This window comes from Vidua chalybeata, chromosome 2 (assembly GCF_026979565.1).
Source record: "Vidua chalybeata isolate OUT-0048 chromosome 2, bVidCha1 merged haplotype, whole genome shotgun sequence".
Lineage (NCBI taxonomy): Eukaryota > Metazoa > Chordata > Aves > Passeriformes > Viduidae > Vidua > Vidua chalybeata.
The window spans coordinates 97,721,380-97,745,394 of NC_071531.1; the positions used below are offsets into that span (position 1 = coordinate 97,721,380).

Sequence of the window (24,015 nt, forward strand, 5' to 3'; positions counted from 1 at the left end):
AGAAAGTCCTGCAAAGCAGAATGGCAGTCCAGCCCTGTGGTTCTTCCTGCCCAGAAACCAGGACATTTTCATCAGTAAGACAATCTGAAAGAAAGCAGTGGGTCTTGTCAAGTCTGCCTGTGCCAACTACCTAATTTTGGTGACTTCTCTGAAACTTAAGTTGCCTGGGCTTGGGGACAAACAGGACAGGTGGATTTGACAGTGCTGGGTTAACAGTTGGACTCGATCTTAGAAGTCTTTTTCAACTTAAATAACTTTATGATTCTATGATCTAGTGACACAAATACCCATGGGTGAACAGCCACCACCCCTGAGAGGTGCCATAAGGACTCAGGGATCACTCTTGCTGGCTGGGAAGGCAGGGCCCCTGACCCAAGGCAGGCACAAGTGGGTGTAAGGTCAAGACAGCAACCCCAGCAGCTGGGAAGCAGCCAGACTCATCTGCAGATACGGAGAACTAGAACACTCCTTCTCCCTGCAGTTTGTATGCATTTAACTTTAATCCACACAAGAGGCAAAATGTTCCTTGAATTTTCTTCCACACCACCTGCATAATCCTAGGTTAGAGAAGTCTTCCTCTTTCATTTGCTTTTTGACCCTAGGTCTCTTGCACGCCTTGCTCAAGCAAAACTCTGGCCGTGACCTGGCTGTCTGGTCCCTCTTTTACACTGTGACATACCCAGGTTTCATTCCCTCTGGAGGTGCCCTGAGCAAAGACCCATTCCTTCTCATGACTGTGTTCCAACTACTTTTTTATTTCGGAAGAAGTCACCACCTTCAGCAGTCTTGATGAGATCTGATTTTGCAGGCTTCTCCAGTGGACTAAACTCATCCCATAGCAGAGCTTAGGAAGAATTTAAATAGCTGTCTGCCTGAAGTGTCTCTCCTCACCCTGTGCTGGTGAAACAAAGGGCAAACCTAAAGACCTCTCAGACTTACCAGGATTTATTTAATGAAGAATTACCTACAGGGCCAAGAAAACCTGGTAAGTTTGGTAAGATGGGATTGAATTTATAATGAAGTGAGATTTTAGGCAGACTGGTTCCTGGTCCTGGTTTGTGCATGTGAAAAAGCATTTCCAAACAGTGGCGGACATTTTCAATTTTCTAGCCATGTACACTTTCAATCTTCTGTCCAGGAAACACAGAGGAAATACCCAACCTAAATATACTTGAAATTTTTTTTTTTTCTGACCAGAAATATTGCATTGAGAATCGGAACACTGGAACACAAACTTCCTTTTTTATTTTCCGCTGTAGCATGCGGATTCACGATTCATGAGAATCAACACCTGACCCTGTCTTATGCCGTACAGACCAGATTCCTCTATCGCTACATCAATAAGACTTCAAATTCCATTTGCCCAAACCATTTGCATGATGCAGTACCAGAGATGTAAATCAGGCAACAGGAGCAGTTCAGGGTGAATTTGCCAAGCTTCTGAACTGTAAGCCCCATCAAGCAGTACTTCATTATCGAGAAATTACTGCTATTAGGAAGTAATGAAATAATTCAAACCAAACATTACAAAACAGCATATTTATTCACTGTTAATCAATCAAAATATTTCAACTGTGGGAATGTAAAATAATCCCAAACAGTGTATAAATAATGTCAGAATAAAAAGGCACTATAATATTTCCAATTAAATTTTCCCAGGATTGCAGTTGCACAGAAAGTATCAGTACTTCCCTACTTTGATCACATTGCAAAACACAAAGAAATGTCAAAACTGTAGCATTTCTCAGTGAACATGACCTTCACATTTTATCTGAGTCCAAGGCAAGACTGATCCTTTTATGTGTACTAATTGAAAGTCTCATTGAAAGTCAGAGGCTATTTTCACAAACAAGGAGCATTGCTTTATGGGCAGCTGCAACAGAAGCAGTAACTGGACACCTCTGGCAGCAGAACCCACCCTAGGTTGGTCATGCTTTGATGAAGTATGCAGCATCAATAATCTTTGAACAAGCAGGATGTGACAGATTCACCAGCTCCTCCATTCTCTTTCCCTGCTGTTTAATAGCATCTGACAAATGCAGGGCTACTGGATGATGTGCTTCTCAGCTTGCCCTGCTTTGCACACCACCTCGAACTCAGGAAGGATGTTCAGAAGCAAGAAGAAAGGGGATATTCTGCACAGCACAGTGCCAAGAGAAGAAACCTCTTTCACACTCCTTTCAGAGCATCATTTTCCTGCAGTTGAATGTTCTACAACGCTCACTTCTCAATCTGTGCCAAGAAAGCATAGACAATGCACAGAAGACCAGCACACACAATGCACAGAGACAAGCACAGTAAAATGGTCAATCTGCTCCTCCAGTAGCTGAAAAACAATAAGAAAAAAACCCTGAGCAAAAAAAGAAAGCTCAAAATCAGGCCCATTATCTCTCTGATGGAGATAAAAAGCCGTCTCTGGTACGTTAATATGAACAGTCTTACAAGGAGTCATTATTACCCTTAGAGTACAGCACTGCATCCAGTCCTGAGGGAATAGATCTTGTCAACAACCAACACTTAATGCCCACAGAGGCCCTGCATGACCAAGCAAAGGCAATGGCAGATCTAAACATGTGGTACCTTTGCTGTTAGATGGTAAAACGTCTGCTGAAACTACCCACTGTGCTCCAGCTCCAGTGAATTTTCATCCCTCCCTCGTCAGTTATCTTCTCCTGACCTGCCCAGGGGTAACTTTACATGATCAATTTAAGCTGCTGTTGAAAGGGGCCATCTCACACTCTTCACCTCTCCATGTACTCCTGCTGCCTTCCCTTCTGCTGGCCTGGGTGCTTGCATAGCTACATTTCTTAAGCTGATAATGCAACAATACCTGGCACTCCCATTTGCAGTCAGATGGTCTGTGGTGCCATCTAAGCCCTCTTCAGAGCCATGTGACCCTCATCTCCTTCACAGGAATCACAACTTCTGTGGCACAGAGTCCTCCCATGGAAGGTTATGGACCTGATGGATGTCCCTCTAGCACACGCCTGGCTGTCCTGGGCTCCTTTTGTAGCCCAAGGTGAGAAGCAGAGTCAAACCTCAGATAAGGCCCATCACTCTCCACTGCACACACTTCAATCTTGGTTGCCTAATCTGTGTGGGCCTACACACATTATCTTATTCAAGGACATTATCTTGCTGTACTCCTTGTCCATGAATGAGAAGTGGTTTTGTGGTGTTATGGAAGAAAAGCTCCTGAACTACATGATGATCATGTCTTTCATTGCATCCTCCAAAACTTCTTCGACTCCTTTAGTAAGGCTGCTGACTGTCCATACCAAGGCAAAGAGTCAGAGTCACTCCTTAGGGCACAGATACGTTCTCAGCCCCCATTTTCCTCGTCTCTTCATTCACAGTACTGCAGATTTCTCACCAATCCCCTCACTACCTGGCAGCTAAGGAACAGCTCATGCTTGGTATAAAAGGATGTGTGTGTTGCCTGTGGGCTGACTGTCCAGCTGCAGGTTAGGAAAAGGGGTAACTTGAACTCCTATTAGCACTTGTTCTCCCTCTTGTCCCAGTGTATTTCGTTCAGCTCAAATGAAACCTGTGGAAAGTTAGCGTCTCTGTTAAGAAAGATGGCACAAGTTCACATTGTATTTCCCTTCAAAGACAGGCTAAAAAGAAAGAATGAGAGTGCCATATTGTGTTTCTGGATGTGTAATCCCATGAGCCTGACACTTTTTACTGGGTGTGTGTATTCCACCCAGGCTTTATGGAGCCTGGAGGCCTGTCAAAGCAGAGGCTATGCTTATTGTATATTAAGCACCCAATGAAAAAAAGGACTCCCAGCTCTGAGAAGACAGTGTATGGGATCTTCATGAAAACAAACTTAGGAACATACAGTGGGTGCTTTCACACCATGGTTACAAGCAAGTAAACTGCTTGGCACTTCCTTACAAACACCCTGTAAGATGATTTTTCTGCATATGTTCTGGGCTTCTCCATGAGCTCTTTATTTTGGCTGCCTGGTGTTCTCCCCCAAAATATGATGCTTGAACATTATGTTACATTGTTAGAAATAATCAGAATTTCAATTTAAAAACCCAACAGCCTTATCATCTACTTATCCTCTGGAGAGCACTGAATACTTCAATACTCTCCTCAACTAGAGATAAGGATCATAGTTCTTGGCAAGAACCCAGACACTGATATTTGGTATAAATACCAGATTCTGTAGAGAGCTGCAACGTGTAATTCAATTACAAGTTGTGTGTGTAATTCAATTATTATGTAAATAAATTACTACATAATAAAACTCCCATCAGCAACCACTAGTAAATCAAAAGCTGTAAAAAACTGCATCCAACACCATAATTTCCAAAGTCCTCTGATTATAGGCATTGTGTCTTCTCCAAATTCCACTCCTGTGAAAAGCTGAGATTTTCAAAAATGTGGTTTTTATAAAAGGGCAGAAAGAACACTGCCTTAAAAAAACTCCCACAAAACACTGCACACTTGAGCAGCTAACAAATTCAGTCCAACAATGAGCTCCATACCACACACAATGTACTTTAGTTAACTTAAAGTGTGATTTTATGATGGACTTAAGACAATTTAAGACTTTACTGCTGGCACTCTTCCCCCTGCTATTCTCAGCTAATTGTTTCCAGCGCTTCCCATTTGTCAGGTCTAGATGCAAGTTGAAAGAGCTTGCTGAACATACTGAAAAGAAACTCTCAGACTTCAGGAATAATGATTGTGTCTTCTGGTGGCAGTCAGAAAACTAGTCTGGCTAAAAATGTTACATTTCAGATAGATCTCTTTTAATCAGCCTGTGCTTTTGCACAAATCTTCCTGGTATCACAAAGATGTGGCAGGGAAAGCCAGCCAGAGACAAGGCAGAAGTCACACCAAAACATCCACACTGAAGAAACAACCAAAGACAATATGGGATCAAACCCTGAGGCATGGCCGAGCATTGCCATGTTTGTGTCTCTGTAGACAATGAACAATATCAACATTACAGCAAACGACCCATTTCAGACTTGGCAGCTGACAGCAATGTGTGGCTCAAAAGATCTCCCCCCTAGCAGCTGATGGAAAAGGGAAGCAGGAATAGAAAGCATGCTTCGTTGTCTGTGCTCCATCCTGGTCCCCTATGATGGCAACCAGAAGTCACCTGGTAAACATTTCATGAATGTATCATAAATTATAGATACAATTTTTTCTCCCCAAAACTATGAATCAACAAATGTTGTACCAACAAAAAAAACAAGGCGGACAGAGGACATCTACTGCTCTAGAACGTGGCATGCACTATTACCAAATGCCCCGGTTTCCACTGAGCGTGCATAGACAAATAGTATTTATTTATTTTTAAAAATTCAGATGAAAGTACCCCACAATAATGTACTATGGCCATGAGGAGACTAACTGTTGGCATTGGCAACATTCAGTAGAAACTGCCTTAATAGCTCCAGCCTTCACAAGTGTTTTGTTATTTGACCCGGTGACTCAGATGGCTTTTCCTGTTCTACCCCAACTAGTGCCTCTGAGTCAGGAGTTGCCATGGGACAGATTTACTTTTTTAGCTTCCCTCTTTGGGCTTTAACAATTCAGACAGACATAGCAACAATTTCCAGATCATTCTCATCACTGTACCAGCTGAACTTAAGAGTGCCAAGATCTTTCCTGCAACCCATTTCTTAGGGCTAAAACACCCACTAAATGGCTGCCTAGCTCCTTGTGGTTTTCTGGGACAGCAGCAGTAACACTTCCACAGGGGGAAATCTAACCCACATCACCAAATAATCCAATTTAACTTTCTCTGACATATTTCCTGTAAGATTTTACTACAACTGTATGGCACTAAATAGCTCAGTGTCTACCAAACATTTCCTTTGCTCCTGAAATATGCTTGGATTATTAAAAATGAGGATGTATTTGGTTACATGGTTTTGATTATGACTATATGGCCTTAAAAAAAGAAGCTAGAAAAAAAATTACATTGTCATCCATACACTTTATTCTTTTTTAATAACTAGTCCAGTTTTCATCTGCTGTATCTGTATGACAAGAAAAAAAAAAAACTGACTGGATGTGGTCAGAAAAGAGTATACAAACCAACTGCAAACAATGTTTTGATAACTCTGGTCCAGTTTAGAGTACACTTGCACATCCTTGATACAGAAATCCCAAGCTAGCACCAAGCCAGTAGAAAGTAATTAAGCCATGGGACACACAGCTTGGCACACGCTAAATGATTCTGAAGAGTGAAACTGAATTTAACAAAAAACAGAGATACACAGGTTACTCCAAGACAGACAAACTTGAACAGGAACCTCAGTCTTAACAAGGGCAATACTATGTTTGTGGTCAACACCACTTGGAATGCAAAAATCAAATCTAGGTTTGATTTCAAGTTACGCATTCGTCTGTGCATGTCCTTACACATGGCTGCGCCTCATCACTAGAAGTGCCTTCCAAGCTCAACTCTCTGTAAATCAGCACTGTACTTTTCTGTCCTGTATGCAAGCATTTGGTCTTTCATTGCAGGAATCTGATGACAAGCAGTTACATAAATGTTTTGCACAGCCAAAGACCGCTAGGTTGCACGTACCAGTGACATTTTCCTTCTTCACCCTGCCACAGTGGGAGTCAGCATTGCATTTTAACCCTGGCATCATAATACGAGCCAGGCAAGATATTCAGAAGATGTATCATATTTTCCACAGCTTTATTTTCCACAGGAGCTGACACTTCAGATTTCATTACTATATAAAACACCTGAATTTGCAACACTGACAGATGCTGCAGGCTAAGACTCTACATGATTTGGGTCCAATTTCCTCTTGCATTTTTCCTCATACTTTAATTAGTCTTAGTTTTATAATAACACCTTCTGGAAATGCAGTATGATGCTGGCAAGCCTGTTGTAAATTGTTTTTATAATTGTATTTAATACAGTTTATTGCCAGCCATTGTAAAAGCATCTCTGTTCTCTATGGAAATAAAAAACAATATACTACAGTGTATCTTTGTACAGCAATAAAAGAATATAATTATATCCTTACGCTCATTAAATTAGGTTGTTTGGAGAACGAAGATACCCAGACCAGCAGATACCCAGTGGGTCAGAATCAGTTAGAACTAACCTAACTTAAAGCAGGCAACTATATTATGAAATTCAAGCTTTGTGACAGATTTTTCAAAGCCAAAATCAGACCCACTCCTCTTCCTGCTGCTGGTTAATTTTCATCACCTTTAACAGTTCATTGAAGACAGATTTTGAAATGATACACAACAGGAAGCCATTTCTCCCTGTGCTTTTGTTACAAGGCATCTTGTGGTGGGTTGACCCTGGCTGGACACTTGGTGCCCACCAAAACCACAGCATCACTCTCCTCCTCAGCTGGGCAGGAGAGAGAAAATTTAATGAAAGGGTCGTGAGTTAAGGACAGGGAGAGATCAGTCACCACGTACTGTCATGAGCAAAACAGACTTGATTTTGGCAAATTAGTTGAATTTATTACCAATCAGAATCAAAGTAGGATAATGAGAAGTGAAACAAATCTTAAAAACACCTTCCTCCAGCCCTCCCTCCTTCCTGGGATTAAGTTTATTCCCAATTCTCCACCTCCTTCCCTGCAGTGGCACATAGGGATGGGAAATGGGGGTTACAGTCAGGTCATCGCATTGTTTCTACTGCTGCTTCCTTCCCAGGGAGAGGAGTCCTTCCCCTGCTCCAGGGTTTATCTCACTGAGAAGTCCCTCCCATGGGAGAGAGTCCTCCATGAACTTCTCCAACATGAGTCCTTCCCACAGGCTGCAGTTCTTCCCAAACTGCTTCAGTGTGGGCTCCTTCTGTGGAGTGCAGGCTTTCAGGAATGGGCTGCAGCATGGGCCCCCCATGGGGTCACAAGCCCTGCCAGCAAACCTGCTCCAGCGTGGGCTCCTCTCTTCAAGGCTCTGCAGGTTCTGGCAGGAGCCTGCTCTAGTGTGGGCTTCCCACAGGGTCACAAGCCTGGGGAGCTGATGCAGATGACACTGACAAAATGTTACCAAACCTTGAACAAATCGCCAAAGATCTGAATTTATACCAGCATAGGAACAGAGTATCAAACAGAGCATTTATTAAAAAGAAACATGACAGTAACCCATATATTTTATATCTGCCAAAATAAACTTTCTTGTGTTCAATTTCTAGAACCAGAAAGTGGGTGAAATTCCATGGGCTAGGGACATGGGTATGTGCAACATGGAAATAAAAATTTTAATACCCCAGCTCTCAGGTTTACCACAAAAGAATATGAACACCCTACAAGGACTCGATTGTTTTCTAGCTGCTAAAGGAAAGGCAGGTGAGCAGGGGAAGGTGAATTACCAGCTTTCCACCTGCAACGCAGGTGAGTGACAAGCTCTTTACCTCACTGAGAAGCACAACCTCAACTACTGCATGCTACTGGGTTCTACAATTTCAAATGCTCTAAACTCTTCTAGAAACTTGCATCTTATCCCCATAGGGCCATTTTTATATTTCATTTACCAGCTTAGCTGGACCAGTACAAATGTGTATCCAGGCAGTTACCTGACTGCCAGGCTAAAAATGGTTAAGGAAAAAAAAAATCATTCACTTCCACAATTATTTCTAAGACAACCTCTTTATATTGGTTCCAGGTCTGACTACGTGTGAAATACTTCAAATCATAGAATCATTAAGTTTGGAAAATACCTCTAAGATCATTGAATCCAATCATTAACCCAGCATTGCCCTGTTCACCACTAAACCACATCCTCAAGTGCCACGTCCACACAGTTCCAGGGATGGTGACCCCGCCACTTTCCTGGGCAGCCTGTTCCAATGCCTGACCATATTTTCAGTGAAGAAATTTTTCCTAACATCTAATATAAACTGCAATTTGAGGCCATTTGCTCTTATCCTTTGTGAATATTACAAATGACAAAAGTCATGTTTCAAAACATCCATTTCTGGTTTGAGTCATTCTGAAGAGCCATTTTCATCAATGCAAAAATTAAGCAGAAGAGGCAATAAGCATCCCCCACCAAAACTCCTCCTCCCTAGTTGAAAATCATCTCTGAAACACATAGCTCAAAGCAATCTGAAGATAATTAAAATTATGATGTATGGAGACTGTTGTCTATTTTGCCAATCAACACTAATTAATTATTTCTTTCTGATTCTAACTGTCTGTATCCATATGCCACTTATGGTCTTCATATTTTGGCATTATGTACTTCAGGTAAGGTCCCTTCTTTGGGTGTAAAGTGCCTAGCACAATTCTCTCTCATATAGTATTAGGGATTTCTAATGGTAATTGAACACCATAATTGAAAAGGTAACTGAAAATATGAGGAAAATGAAGGTTAATACATTTCCCAGATTAATGAAGAGCACACCAGTAGGCAAAATATCCCAACAAGACAAAGCACTCTTCCTCCTAAAGAACAAAGGAAAAAGTAACTACATACACCAGCATTCAGGTAAAAAAAAAAAGAAAAGGCATTCCTCTTCACTGAAATCATACTGCTGAACCTTTGAAAGCTGTAATACCTCCAGATGCATCATTCTGCAGACAGGTTTGTGTGACCTTTTTATTCAACTCAGTAAGACAAGGCCAAGTGGCACAGTTACCCTGACAACAGCCAGAGCCAGTGCAGCAGGCACCCGCTGCCTTTTCTTGCCGAAATACACACGCTCTGCAAACCTTGTCACTCTTCCCCAAATTACCTGCTGTACAAACCCACATTAGATGAATGCTGCCAGTAAAAGGCATTTTTGGTTGTCTGAAGCTGGGACACAAGGGCAAAGAAGACAAGAAGTGAGAGGCTGCCTAAAACCCAAGGTCCAACCATTCCACCAGGCAGGGCTTTGAACTGCTGAAGCACTACACTGACCACAACAGCTGCTGCCTTGTGCTCAGGGAAAAAAAGTACTAGAAATAAACACAGAATGATCCTGCCACTGCCATTTAGCAGCCAAGGAGGTTTTACTTCTGACTTGGGGGCTCTGGAATTCCTGTACAACTTTGCATTGGTGCAAAGTCCTGCAGTTTGCTCAGCTACTGTGATAGAAACTGTAGTTGATCCACCTGCTAAGTCTTTCTTAACTTGTTCTTGGCATGTCTGTGGAAAAACATTGTCCAGTGGCCTAAATCCAGAAAGTGAAAAGATTATTCATTTGTTTGTTAAACACTGAAATTGGAGCCTCACTGGTACTACCAAATAGGACCCCCGTAAAACCAAATTAGCCTGTAATCCTTTTGGTTTAGATAAACTCCATTAGAACAGGGGCTTCAGGTGAAGCAGCTGCAGGTAATGGAGATTCTTTCCTTCTTAATTTACAACACCTTACTTTGTGCTACGCTAGGGCCTAACAGCATAATTGACTAGACTGCTTTCTGTACTGTGAATGATTGAATCTTTTCCCCAAAGAAATTAAAAGTTCCAAATCACCTTCTCTCTTCTCCAACAATCTTTCTTTAAAATGCATTACATACCCACTACCAGCCTCTGACATGAAAGTATTTCTATTTTACTAAAATTCTTTTATGTAACTGCTTCTGTTACTGTTGCAGTGTCTGACCAAACCAACCACACAAACCCCTCAAAAGGCAAAGCTAAATACTGCTACTCGTGAAGCTGTATCACTGTAATTTGCCTTGGAAGCAGAAAAGAGAAAGAAGGAGACTTTTCTGTCTCCTGAACTTGTGTGTCTGCTGGAATGATAATACCTCCTTGTACTGACAAATTACTGGTGTTGAAACACAACTGCAATGGCCACATACACAGCACAGCAGTGGCCAGCACGACACTGAGCAGGCCATAGATAACATGACACACTGTAGCTGCCACGTAACAAAAGATTCATTCCCCTCAGAAATACTTCATTTAATAAAAACCAAGGCTTACACATGTAATTTGCTACCTTTATTTGTAAAACGTGCAGCAGCCATGCAAAGTTTTTAAGGGATTCAAACCAAGTTTTAAAATGAGAAATACTCTACTTGCACCTTGTCTTTTAAATTAATCTACCTCCATTAAGCAAGTAAGTTTGAGTCAACACCCAAAAAGTGGAGGAAGTTGGCAGCATATTCCCCAAACCATCATCTGAAGTGAGCTGAGAGGGTGGAGTGACACACATCTGGTGTAATCAGGCAAATCCAATATGCTTTCACTATCACAGAGAAGCTGATTGCCTGGATTTTGCCTCCCAATCATTTCAAAAATTATGCCTGACAATGAGAATCCAGAAATCTATTTAAACAACAGAATTGAGGAAAAAGCTGCACTAAATTATCTCTTTTTTAGACACACACACACTGAGCAGATGGAGGAAACACAGCGAGTTCCTTGCTAGTCACATCAACTCAGGAGTCAGACATTACGAATGCTGTCTCATCCAGCTCTTGTTGAAATCAATTAAAGCCCTTCAGTGAAGACCACGGGAGATGGAAAATAACCCTCTCCACACTTCAGCCAGAATGTGTGAATGAGAAAAAAACTGACAGCTTTCTTCCCCTCTGATTTTCATGGTGCTTACAGATCCAGATTATAAAACACAACTTGTCATCTTGGAATTTTTGATGTGCTTGCTTGGCATAAATAAAGCTCATGTCTATGTGTGAATCAGGAAGACAGACATCACTTTGCACTTGGACAAGGAGAGATACCAGCAGTCATGCATGAATAAGCATTCTTGCATTTCAAAGTGCTGCGGATGCAGTGTGTTCTACAACTAAGGAAGTAGATGGAGTGAAAAAGTGTTCCTCGTTGCTTAAAAAAAATCATCATTTTGCATTGGTGAAAAATAAAGAAAAAATAATCCAGACACAGGAATTTGTCTTTTATCAGTTGGATAACCTGAAAATCAACTGGCATTGTAAATATCTAGAAAGACTGTGGCACTTACTAGAGCATCTACCATCTCTGAAATAAAAAAAACTGACTTCACTAGAGATTCTCTGAAGTGCTTTGTTGGCAATAGCTTACAATAAACATTCAATTATTCCTGCATTCCCAGCTCCAATGGCATTAATCACTGCAAGCAAACTCCTTTGGCCCGAGGGCCCATTCACACTGGCTCACACTGTGTCTATAGATTTTGTTCTCATTTTGCCTTGCATCCTTGCTGAATGCCAATATTTAGGACTTTACACATGGTTTGTATTTGGTCATAAATATTCTAACAGTTTAATTTTCTATACTGTTTCTAGACATAGATCCAAGAGGAGAAGGAATGGAGGCTTTACTGTGTCCAAGTGAACTCTGTCAATAATTCCAGGTTGATGTTAATAAATATTAGCAAGCAGAATAAAAGAAAATATAATAATCCACTTTAAAAAAGAATCTCAAAGTTACTTTAAAAAAGAATCTCAAAGTTATACTTACTGCTGGTAGAGGACATTCGACTGTACTCAGACCTGCAAGACAAAGATTTTAATTAGAATGTATTAAATCTAGAAGAGATAATGAAAACATTACCAAAGCTAACACACAGTGCTTATTGAAATAGTTTAATGCCCATTTAGCATTATTTTTGTGCTAAGAGAATAACTAGAACAGGTTTTGAACACTGCTTCAGAAAAACTGGCATCTCATGTGAATTTTGAAAATATGTAAGTAGAATGAGTAACTATGCTTTTATCTAGCGGTTATTCATGCTACCTAACTCTAGGTGTGAAAAGAAAAGCTTGGAAGGATCTCCATAAGGAAGAAATAGTCTGCTTCAGACACAGGTGAGGAGTAGAAATCTACTAGACTTTGACGCAGTTCCTCTACTTCCTCACTTTATGTCCTCTAAATGCTGCTGTGCAGAATATGTTTTTTTGAGTTCTTTTTAAGAGAACTCTATTTGATGAGCAGAGTTTTTATAGTTCTACAATCACAACTGTCAGAGAAAGGAAAAAAAAAAAAAAGAATGCCAAAATATAAACATTTAGATGACAAAGCTTTTTGCTTTAGTAGATTGTTTTCCTCTTGAAGACATCTCAATAAAACTACACAGCCATTGGTTCTAGTTCAGGGCATACTGAATTATCTGTGAGAAAGTGAGAGAAGTTGAGTGTGTTGAGCAGCAGTGCAATTATTTTTTTTTGGCTGCATATAAGCCCAAACTCCTGAAAACCCCATTCTGAGCTGATTAAAACATAACCCATTGATGTCTTGAAGATTCAGAAATAATAAGGTAAAACAAACATGCCAGCACTTAATATTTAAAAGGAAAAAAAAAATTCCACTGCTGAGGCCCTACCTATGACCTTTGAGTGTTTGGGTTTGGAGTTCACAGCTACACAGCCTCTACCCTCACACTTACTGGGTCCCCAAAACAGACCCCATGCACCAGAGCACCCTGCCACCATAAACATATGGCACATGTGCCCTGCAGTGCCCTGAACAGGCAAAGTGCTCAGGGAGTCCTGACACAGCTCTTGGATTCAAGCTTAAATACTTGTCTTATATAATAGTTACAGCAAGTTTGCAACATTGCTTTAAATTAAAGACACCACATGAGCCTTGACTCCCAAGAGATGTGTGTAAGTAGATACCATCTAAGCCTATTCTCAGGATATGCTCATACTCTAGGCTCTCAGGCAACCAAGGGAATAAAGGACATCAGTCCCATATATCTACAGTATCTGCTTTTGATTTTAATGTAGACATATCTCTGCAGAAGAAAAAAGCAATTACAGTTATCCCCATATTTCATAGCTTTGCACCCAGTACTCTGCAGATCAGATGCCAAAACTACTGGTTAGGTGAGAAGATGATGAGGAACTACCCCAAACTCTTGCCAATCCTCCTGCACTACTGAAAGATGACACAACCTGAATTTTTCCCAAAACTAATGAAAAAGGACTCAAGTGCCATGAGGTTTTCATAGTTTTTGGCAAAGATCTGGGAGATGCTGGGGAAAGAGTTGCTGGCGGGGGCTTGCAGCTCTCCCTCACTTTTCTTCACTAATCCTGTACGCCCAGCCACTTTGATAAGGCCAAGGAGCAAGGAAACATCTTTGTCCCACTGGCAGAGACCACAGGTTTAGGTCATTAGTAGCCACTCTCAGGCACCCCATACAGAGGTGCTCCACAGCACCTCCTCCATGAATCAAGTGCTACCCCTCAACCAATCACCCCCAGGACTCCTACGTAGCTGGGAAGGGCAGGGGCAGGACAACATTGTTGTCCTGAATGTGGGCTCACTGCCCCATGTGCAGCACCAATTTACACACCAAGATGAGATGTTTCTCACCATTTCTTTTGTCCAGTTTGTGCAAAGCAGGGAGCTGGTGTGGCCCACAATAGGCTGGCTCCCCAGTCATCAAAGCTCCATGCCACTCACCTATTCTAACAAGCAAAGAAATCAGGGCTCCTTGGCTACCAGGCATCCAGCTCTGTTACTGATCAGTATTCTGTCTTTGGTGCGCTACATGATTCTCTCACTTCCCATGCCAAGATCAGCCTGCCTCTTGGGTCAGTGGGCTAGGAATTGATGGTCACCATTTCCCACAGTGAAATTGTTTTCTACCCAGTTAGAGATGACTTCAGCTCAGTTGCTGAAATTAAGTTTCTTCCTTATCTTGTGAGTTCTGCCAAATGTCCTTGTGGCCCATGAATTCTGTGTTCTTTGTGCCCACTATCAGCAGCACATCCCTTTCCCCAAGCTTTGCTAACCTCCCCCTGGATCTGAGACCACTGAAGCATATCAAGCCCTATAATTTACCAGGACAATTTTACGGACTGATAAATTCTAATTTATCTTTCTAAAGCCTGAACATCAACATAAGCAGAGAAGGAGACCTTCTTGTTCCTACTTCTGGGCAATGTACACACCACTGGTCTGGCTCTGGCCAGGGACCAAGGGGAAGTAATGCCAGGGGCTGGCTAAGGTGCTATGCAGCCCATAAAACCACATAGTATTTTCAGCAGCAAGTCACATCAGTGTCACTTGGCACCATGTATATTTGAAAGGGTGTGAAAACTGTGTAGTGTCACCCTTCATAAGCCTAGAGGCAAGCAATATATATCCAGCTGCCTCCAAGCATCCCAATCAAGAATTCATTTAGTCTGCACTTCTGTTTGAACACAGCCTGGGGCTGTCCTTCAATGTATCTGTGTTCAGCAGTTGGCAGCTAATTCAAAATGAATCTGCACTGCTTGTATTTCGGATGGAAGCGAGACAACATTATGCATTTTGCTTACTGCAAGTTGGAACAGTATTCTATTACTTCACACTGTTATTTTATTACCCCAATGTGCTGCATCACATTATAGGACATGGAGAACTAATGAGTCCTGAACTGAGGGAGTAGCAGTCTATGCACATGCTGGATTGAAAAATGAAACAAGAGGAAAAATCAAAAGATGGGGGGTGAGAAAGGAGGAGACAACAGTGTGCTTGGAGACTAATTGCACATACACATTTTAATAGGCTTTATAATTGTATTGCAGGAGCTTTTTTGTTGTTCTAATATGGTTCAAGCTAATACTTAATTCATGTTTGTTGCATAACTGACATCCACAAATTAAAAAAGGGTAATTAGGCTCAGAGGCTTATGTCAACCTCAGATACCGAAATGAGGGCTGTACCCTTCTTAAGCTCCCTCTATTGTCAATGAAAAGAGAAGTCTGAAGTATCTCTCCCTAACTGTTGCCTAGACAAGAAGCCTACAGAAACCACATTTCTAATGTAGAAAAACCACATTTCTAATATAGAACCCTAGACCGTGTGTCTAAAATCAAATGGGATGAATATGAGTCTCCCTGTGTACTCTCAGGGAGAACCCTTTTTGTTCTCCCTCCAGCTTCTTTCTTTGCTTTGAATCTAGTCCTTAAGAACAAAACAAAACAAAACAAAACAAAACAAATAAAAAAAAGCAGTGCTAGCAAAATAATTATTGTTCTTAAAATATCAGAAGAAACCATTGAGATTCATGGCATGCATTGGTAAGTGGCTTATAAATTAAATTTTTTTCTTTACCGTCATCTATTTAGGACACTAAATTCTGAAGTTAGTCTAAGTATTTTAAGCTTTTTAGACCAGCACACACAACATTCCCTTTGACAAAATCATGCACTAGAAAAATCAAGTACTGAAATAAACATCTCCTGGGGCATAAAGGCTCTGTGGACATCAAGTAACTGTTCATTTCTGTTCTTTTCATTCCTGTTTTAAACCTCCTGAGAACTGGCTTCTGTTATTTCCCTTGGAAGAGGGTTTTCCCAATAGGATAACTCAAGAGTAAAGCACTCATGTGCTTTAATGGTGACACCTGGGACCACACTGGGGCTCAGAGGTTCCAGGTTTATTAAGTGGTCTTGCAGCAAGATATTTCCTCTGACAGATGTTAGATTACAGATAAAAGGAAAAAACATCCACAACAGAAAGTGAACAAATACAGGACTGCTCCCTTTATAGGCACATAATGAGAAGAAAAATGATCAAACAGGGTATTGAAACAGTGTGAGGTACTGAAAAGGTAGGCTGATAGCTCAGTCAAAAGACACATCAGTCTGCGAAGAATGTGTGCTCAATGTGAACATGTCAAGAGACATTAAAATAGGAATGCAGAAGCTTCTGATTAAAGGTGGGACCTCAGTTCCAATTACCACCATTGAAGGATCAGACTTGTACATTATTAGACATGGTAAGAGCGTCAGGAGCACAAAAGATACTGAACAATCCTCTGAGATCTGTGTACACCTCTCACTGCTGATTAGTAATACAGAACCTCAAAATATCCAAGAGAGGGAAGCATTCCACTGAATACCAGCAAAAGCTACTAGTGCAACTTGCAGTTGCTGAATGTGGTACCTAAAAACACGGTAAGCCTGTTTCTTTGGTAAGAACATGGCTATTTCACAGCTCTGGCTCACACAAGCAATGCAGCTCCTCCAGCATCACACAGTGCTTGGGTTCCTTGGGCACACTGATCAGCTGTGGCACAGCACCAGGTTAGCACAGCTACAGCCCTGACAGCTGCAGCCATAAACAAACAGCCCCCAGGGAACTGCCTGGGACCCAGGCCAAGTGCCGTGAAACAGTCTGCACCTGTACCAGTAAAACCTCTTGCCTTCCGAAACATCCTGGCAAGTGGTCTGCTGGGAATGATCCCTGAACCATGGCAACATGACAAAACAGATTCCTGGCCCATGGTAAAACATACCCAGGAAAGATATGGGAAACAGCTAGATGGCCCCATTCAAACAGATGCCATCAAACCATTTTAAGGATTCAACAATATGGACAACTCTGTCCTGTGCTCAGGGACACCCCTACATGCTGTTTAATGCACTGCCGTGGCTGGGACCAAGGTCTCTGAGCTGTGCAACATCCCCAAAGGAAGCCTGCTGTGTAAAACAAACTTATCTCAAATAATTCTAACATAATACTATACCTCAATATGCCCATGGTCTTCATTGCAAGGGCTCCTTAATCCCACTCCTCAAAATTAAATAGTGGAAAGTTTACAATCTCTTCTGCTCTCTGCATCCTTTGCTTGCCTAGGACCGATGGAATGGAACCTGCTGGATTCATATTTCCCACACTTTCTCTACCTAGACTTATGGCACATTTCACTATTTCATACTAAATACTATATTTAACAGCTTCTTTTCCTTCCCTCTCTCAGAAAATGCTCCACAGGGCACATGGGAGTATTTTATAGCAGCTAAAGTCCCAGGCATGAATTAGAAAATTTGGCTTTATAGTTCTGTCTTGGGTTTCTTATCGCCAAATTCCTGCAGGTAAGATTACAATCTTGTTCACTAATACCAGTCCAGCACAAATCTGTTACCCTCATGGTACTTCTACTTGTGCAGTCAAGATGACTGAAATGGAATTACTCACAGCAACTTGTCTCTAAACTCCTTGCTCTGGATTTCTAGGAAAGTGACAAAGATGACGGATTCCCATTGGGCAGCTCTAACCACTACGCTCCAAAACTTATTACCAACAGCAATGTTTGAAACAGCAATGTGAGAGACACCATTGTTGTATAAGGTTTGAAAAGTTGTTTGTCATCTTCCAGAAAGCACCTGATGAGGCAGGACCACCCTGTGCTTTAGTGAGCACACCAAGCTGTGCACCCTGCTCACCACTCCCTCACGGAGCACTCCCAGAGGGACACATCAGGTGGCATCTACCCACACATCCCAGGCCAGGGGGGGTGGGCTGAATTATCCTCCTGAGGTCTTGGTTCTCTTAATTAACAACAGAAGAAGCCTTATTTACACCAAACATCAAACCTTCACACAGCTACATTTAGCTGAGGTGAGCCTCACTGCTTGCTGAGACCTAAAAAATTATGGGTATCAGCACAGAGCTCATGGCCTCCAGAGTGAGATCTAAAGTCTGTTTCAACCTTGCTGTCCATGCCTTGCTCCAGTGCCTGGCACTCTCAGGTCTGCCTGCCCCGATGTTCAACCAAACAGCTTCACTTCACTGAGTAAATCTGGTTGGAAATGTGCCTCAACCCCAGTTTGTGACAAACAGCCCAACTTCACATTATTCGAATGTCAAATGAGAGAGACAACTTGAGTATCATGACATATCTGGACTGATGGGTCTATACATGAAGTGAAAGTGTCAGCAAAAAAACCCCACAGCAAAACAACCCCCAAAACCCAAGATAAAAATAGGCCTTAAAACAGCTTTCAGCATCAGTGGTTTGTGTTCCTGAGTTTCTCATAGATGGATGAAATATTTGACAAGAGACTGATGTGTCAGTTTGAAGGATTGCCATACAAGGTCATAAGTGTAGAATTCCTTAAAGCCAGAAACATGAGACATGAAAGCAACCTCTCACCCCAATAAAACATTCTACTATTCATTTGATAATTTAAGTGATCCATTCTGGCTGAGGACACACGTGGATTACAATGTTCTTGATATTTTACCTCTAAGTGGGGTACAACTTCATATATATATATATATATATATATATAGGCTGCCTTACCTTCTATTAACAAGTGTATTTTCTCGTTTAGAACCTCACACCTTTTACTGAACTGCAACAATTAAAGAAAGGCTTTTTTGATCTGCTTAAGAGATAAGTTAACAGAGGTTCAAATAATTTGTGATTTGGGCAGGATCACACATGCAGCTAGGGAGAGCCATAAGGAAAACAAACAAACAAGTATAGCACACTCCAAAAATGAACATAACCTCTGCATAATTAATTTGAGGAATGAAAGACAGGAGAAAATGTAAAGGAGGCAACAAGCACCATGAAAATTAATTGTAACCAAACAGCATTGGATTTTGCTAAGTATATGTTACAAATAGCTGCTGCATGGTACAGTGTCATAAACTTCAAACATCTCTTGTTTCTCTGTTTTGCAATGAATTTCTCTATCTCTTGTTGAACTGTTTTGTTGCAGTTGCCTACTACTAAAAAATACTATAAATAACCTCCCTAAAATTCATCAAATACCCAACAATTAACTACTGTTTAATTCAGTTTGCATCATCAATGTTTACATTTTAAACTTGTACAAAAAAACTTCTCCACTGGTACTTCAGCAATATTTCCCCACTTTCTCTAAAAAGATTGATAATTTATTTGAAATACAAGTGGGTAAGTTGCAAATTCAAATAAAAGTTATAACTTCTCAAAACTTTAAATAACTTTAAAGTGAGGAAAAAAATTACATGTTTAGGCAAACTTTGAGACAATCAGTATCTAACGATTAAAGTGTAAACCTTTTAAGACATGGGCTCTTTCAGCTGTCTAAGCAAACAAGTTATCTTCTGCTGGGAACTATCACGGATGTTGAAATGCTTAGAAATTGATGTTTAGAACTGAGAAACTACCTGGTTTTCCACATTCACTTGGGATATCGGTCCTGAATGCAGTGAATTAAGCTGGTGGTTTGTCCTGGATACCAGTGGTAGCCAACCAAGTATGCCTACCAACTTCCAAATTGTCTTAGTTTGTCATCTTTGCTCTGCTGTTCAAGAACAGTGAAATAACAGCATTTGCATGGCTTGTAAAATGAAGAAAATGTTAAAATTAATATTTCTACAATTCATTTTAAGTAACTGTTATTTTTCTCACTTTTTTGGTTTTCTTTGCTGTTCAACTACAGTTCTATAAATGCATATATTTATCCTCCCTTCAATCTTTCTTCTACTTGTTTTTCCTCTCTGTTTTCTTTCTAATAAAAGACCAAATAAGGACTATTTTATTCTTCCTAAAATGTCAGGTTTTATAGTACAAATCCACTACTGAAACTATTACCAGAGAAAGCTCTGTGTCCCATACTTCTGGACTAAAAGTTTTCAGTAGCAGATGAAATAAGGTTCTTATACTAAAAACTCCCAAAATATGTTTCCTGAGAACATACAACTTGTATAGGCAAAGTGTCTCAGATCAAGGATGGTCAAACTATTTCAAATCTCATTAATAAACAGCCAATATAAACTAATTGGCTTATATGTTCTATACCCTTTATTTAGGTACTTGACAACACCAGCTCAATCCATTCTTATTGGATTCAGGAACTCCAAATATGCTATTTTTGTTCAGCAGACTGTTTGCCAACCCTATTTACCAAGGCAAATGCAGTAAGAGCAACATATTTTCTAAAGGATTAGGAAAATGAAAGGTTTGAATTGTAATTGATCTTGCCTTTAGCAGAGAGTTTTGCCTGCTTTTGTAGCTGGCAGCCACAACAAAACCTTAAGCAACATATGCCCTGTGGAGTACTTGATGTGTTCAATTTGTTAGCTGCTCTAAGCAGCTTCAGCAGCCCAGGCTCTGTGTAAGAGCTCACACATCATTACGTACAATCATTGAGATGACAAGGGCGTGCAGCGCCTGGAGTTACTACAGTCACTGTCCACTGTTGTTCCCTGAGTGACAGAAAGCGACCACTCCATGTAAAACTGGTACTGAATCACTGACAGTTGTTCCTCCTTATTCTTTCACAGGATGATTGCTGAAGCTCAGAATAGTTAATGAATATTTTTTTTTTACCATTGAGTAATTGGAGAAAAAGGAATACAGTTCAATTTAGCAATAGTGGTGATGGAACTGAGACAAAGCAAATAGCAGATCTTCTGGTAACAGGGAAAAGCAAGTGCTGTGAACAGTTGGTTTGGTGAGAAAGCTGAAATATAAACATTGTGAAAGAGACATACGCAATATGTTTATCAAAATTAAATAGCTGCTAAACAAAACTAAAAATAATAATTGAAATGCAAAGACCCATTGCTTTTCAAAATAAACATCAGTGCAAAGCACTGCAGTTATTAATTGCCATATGTCATTGTTCAAATTCCTCAGGCAGACTCTTCCACCAACCCATACTTTCCAGTGTCACACATGGGACAGAGACGCTTCATAAAATCTACAGCTTTAGCACCTCATCAACACCAGACACAAGCAGCTGTCATGCTGGTCCATGAAGTCTAAAGGCTAATGTCACCAGCTGGGTCAAATCCGTCCAAGTGCCTGTCCCAAGGAAACCCAGGTTTTTCCATTCCAGATAAACACAGCAAATTAAGAGTGATTTGACCAATCAAGGGGGTTTTGAGCTTTGAACCAGGCATGAATTCACTGATTACTTTGTCTTCCTTTTACCCACATCCCTAATGGGGACTAACCTATATCTGGAAAAGAAGCCTGGATTTTTTCCTTTGAACTTATGTCACATAAAATATTTTAAAGCTTTTACTGTTAAGTCTGCCTACAATACAAGGGGATGGGAAAGTCCTTAATTTCTCAGACTACAGAACAGATTTAAAAATTATTTGAATTACTAGCTGGATGTATGAAAAAGATTACCATATGCCATTTTCACCTTTTAGATTTTTATTTGCAATATTGCTACTTCAGTTTTGGTGTGGTGCACCTGACATCATTGTGCAAAGAATTAGTTTTACAGTTTTGCAAGAGTCAGACTAGAGGCCAAAGGAGATGCACCAGGCAAGGAGCTTGGAGAGAACAGCTGGAGGAGCAAGAAGAGAGGAGAAGGAAGACATGGGAAAGAAAAGCCTTAGCAGGAGTATGCAACCTCCTTTTGCCCTTCTGGAGCCACAAGAGGAGCAAAGGCTCACTGCTATTCCTGACGATATCCCAAGGCAGCAGCATGTAGGACAGGCTTGAAAGCACTTCTCTTTCTCTCCCACAGAGATGGGCTGAAGGTGTGAGCTGAGTGGGAGATCCCATGGATCATCCTTGCAGCTCCATTAACTTAGGAGAAGTCATCCAGCTAAGAAACACAGCACATTCCTGGCAGCAGAGTCATGAAGTCAGAGGGAAAAAAGTCTCCTTGACTGAGATGACACTACCAACAAAGTTTACAGCAGTCCACAGGCTAGCATGGTGAGTATCACAACGAAAATCACAACAACAGCAACCCTCTTTCAGGTTGTCTGCAAATCGAACTTGCTTTTGTAGAAGGCTCTCAATGGTCCTTCTGAGGAGTCAGCTCTCTCTGCCTGATGCTGCCTGGGTGTCACTGCCAGAAGAAGAGGATAGGTCCTGGACACGCTCTCAGACTATCCCTGGGATACAGGATTGGCGCGGCACCAAGCCCTGACCAGCGCATCTACAGCCCGCGCAGCCGAGCGCGGGCAGCACCGCCGAGCCATCACAGCGCACTTTGGAGCTCAAACTTAGAGCACACAGCCACGACCTGTCCGTGTCTTCCTCCCCGTGTGTAGCAGGAGGACGGTGGGGACTGCTTCACCGAAGGGGCAGACAGAGCAGGGTGATGCCTCCTCGGGGTTACGCCGGACCGAGTCCCAGGAGGGCAGGAAAGGAAAGGCAAGGCAAGGAGATTCGGCGCTGAGCGGGATGCTGCCGGGGCGCCGGCCCCCGCTGCCGGAGGGAAGCTCTGCCCGGGACACGAGGCCGCCGCCCCGGCCCAGCCCCAGCCCCGCTGCCGCCGGCAACAAGTGCAGCCCCGCGGGCCGGGCGGGAGCTGCGCCGCCGGCCCGGGAGAGCCGCCCGCACTCACCCGCCCGTCTCCGCTCCCGAGTCCACGCACTCGTCCTCGCCGCCGGGCTGCTTCTCCATGGCGGCGGCGGGGCTGGGGGGCTCCGCGCCCGCCCTGCCGCCCGCTGGGAGCGGCGCTGCCGCCTCTGCCGCCCGCCGTGTGCGGCGGAGAGAGCCGCGACAGCGAGAGCAGCGCCAGCCACGGCGAGAGCAGCGCCAGCTCCGCCGGCCCGGCCCGGCCCGGCCCCCGCCCCGCGCCGGGGGAGGCACCGCCCGCCGCGCCCGCTCCTTCCAGCGATCCCGGACCGCGGGCAAAGCCTGTCAGCCGCGCTGGGACACCGCGGGCAGGGGCTGCCGGCTCCGAAACGACGTCAGCTCCTTCACTGTGGCACTTCAGTGCTTCCCGGACTAAAGGTGCAGCGCCCCATGTCCAGTGGAAGTTAAGAGAGACTGTTGGATGTATGGACGTTGTCACTATCCATGCGGTCTGGGAACATCCGCTGTTACAGCCTTTTATTTGAAGTCTTTCACTGTGCTGAGCTTTCTCCAGCCTCCCTCAGTGCTGCCTGGCACTTGTTCATTTCATCGAATACAACAATAATTTTGAAATTACACACAGAAACGGGCAAGGGGCCGTTTCCAACCTGATGAGAATTTTTGTAATGATGCAAAAGGAGCGCTAGAAGCATTTTGAATGCTGCCTGTGAGGAAATGCTGATGTAGAAAAGCTGAGTGGTAGTGTCTGTAAGATGAGAGTGAAGGGAAAAGTTGTGAGTGCACTCCTGTTGCCTACTTACTGTTTTTGGAAGTGAACACCAATCTCTTTCACCACTTCTTACAGAAATACAACTATCCATCCACGTAGATGTGAACCAAGATCTCACCCAGCCAAAAAATAAAAAGGAAAAAAAAAGTCTTCCCTTAATCCACTGAGTCCATTCAGTCTGTGGCAGATTTTACAAGGGGAGGGGAGGGGGCATAACTGATTTGTTAGCTCTGCTCTCTAACCTGGGAGACCAGCTCTTTGTCTCTTCTTAATCAGGTTCAAATACTCAAGCACACAACTGGGATGGGGTGCTCTGTGTTCCCCACAATGTAGATATTGTGGGACAATT

At 42.3% G+C, this 24,015-nt stretch overlaps 1 protein-coding gene across 1 annotated transcript in view; it reads right to left on the bottom strand.

The window, feature by feature from the left end:
- The window catches only part of FAM124A (family with sequence similarity 124 member A), a 36,727-nt gene extending 13,644 nt beyond the window's left edge, over nucleotides 1-23,083 (bottom strand). Inside the window, exons 1-2 of the mRNA XM_053935590.1 lie at nucleotides 22,923-23,083; nucleotides 12,352-12,383 (exon numbers count right to left, since the gene is read on the bottom strand). Coding sequence (XP_053791565.1) covers nucleotides 12,352-12,383; nucleotides 22,923-22,981 — 91 coding nt within the window. The 5' untranslated portion in view covers nucleotides 22,982-23,083. The remainder of the gene's footprint in view (nucleotides 1-12,351; nucleotides 12,384-22,922) is intronic.
- Between the last annotated feature and the right edge of the window lie 932 nt (nucleotides 23,084-24,015).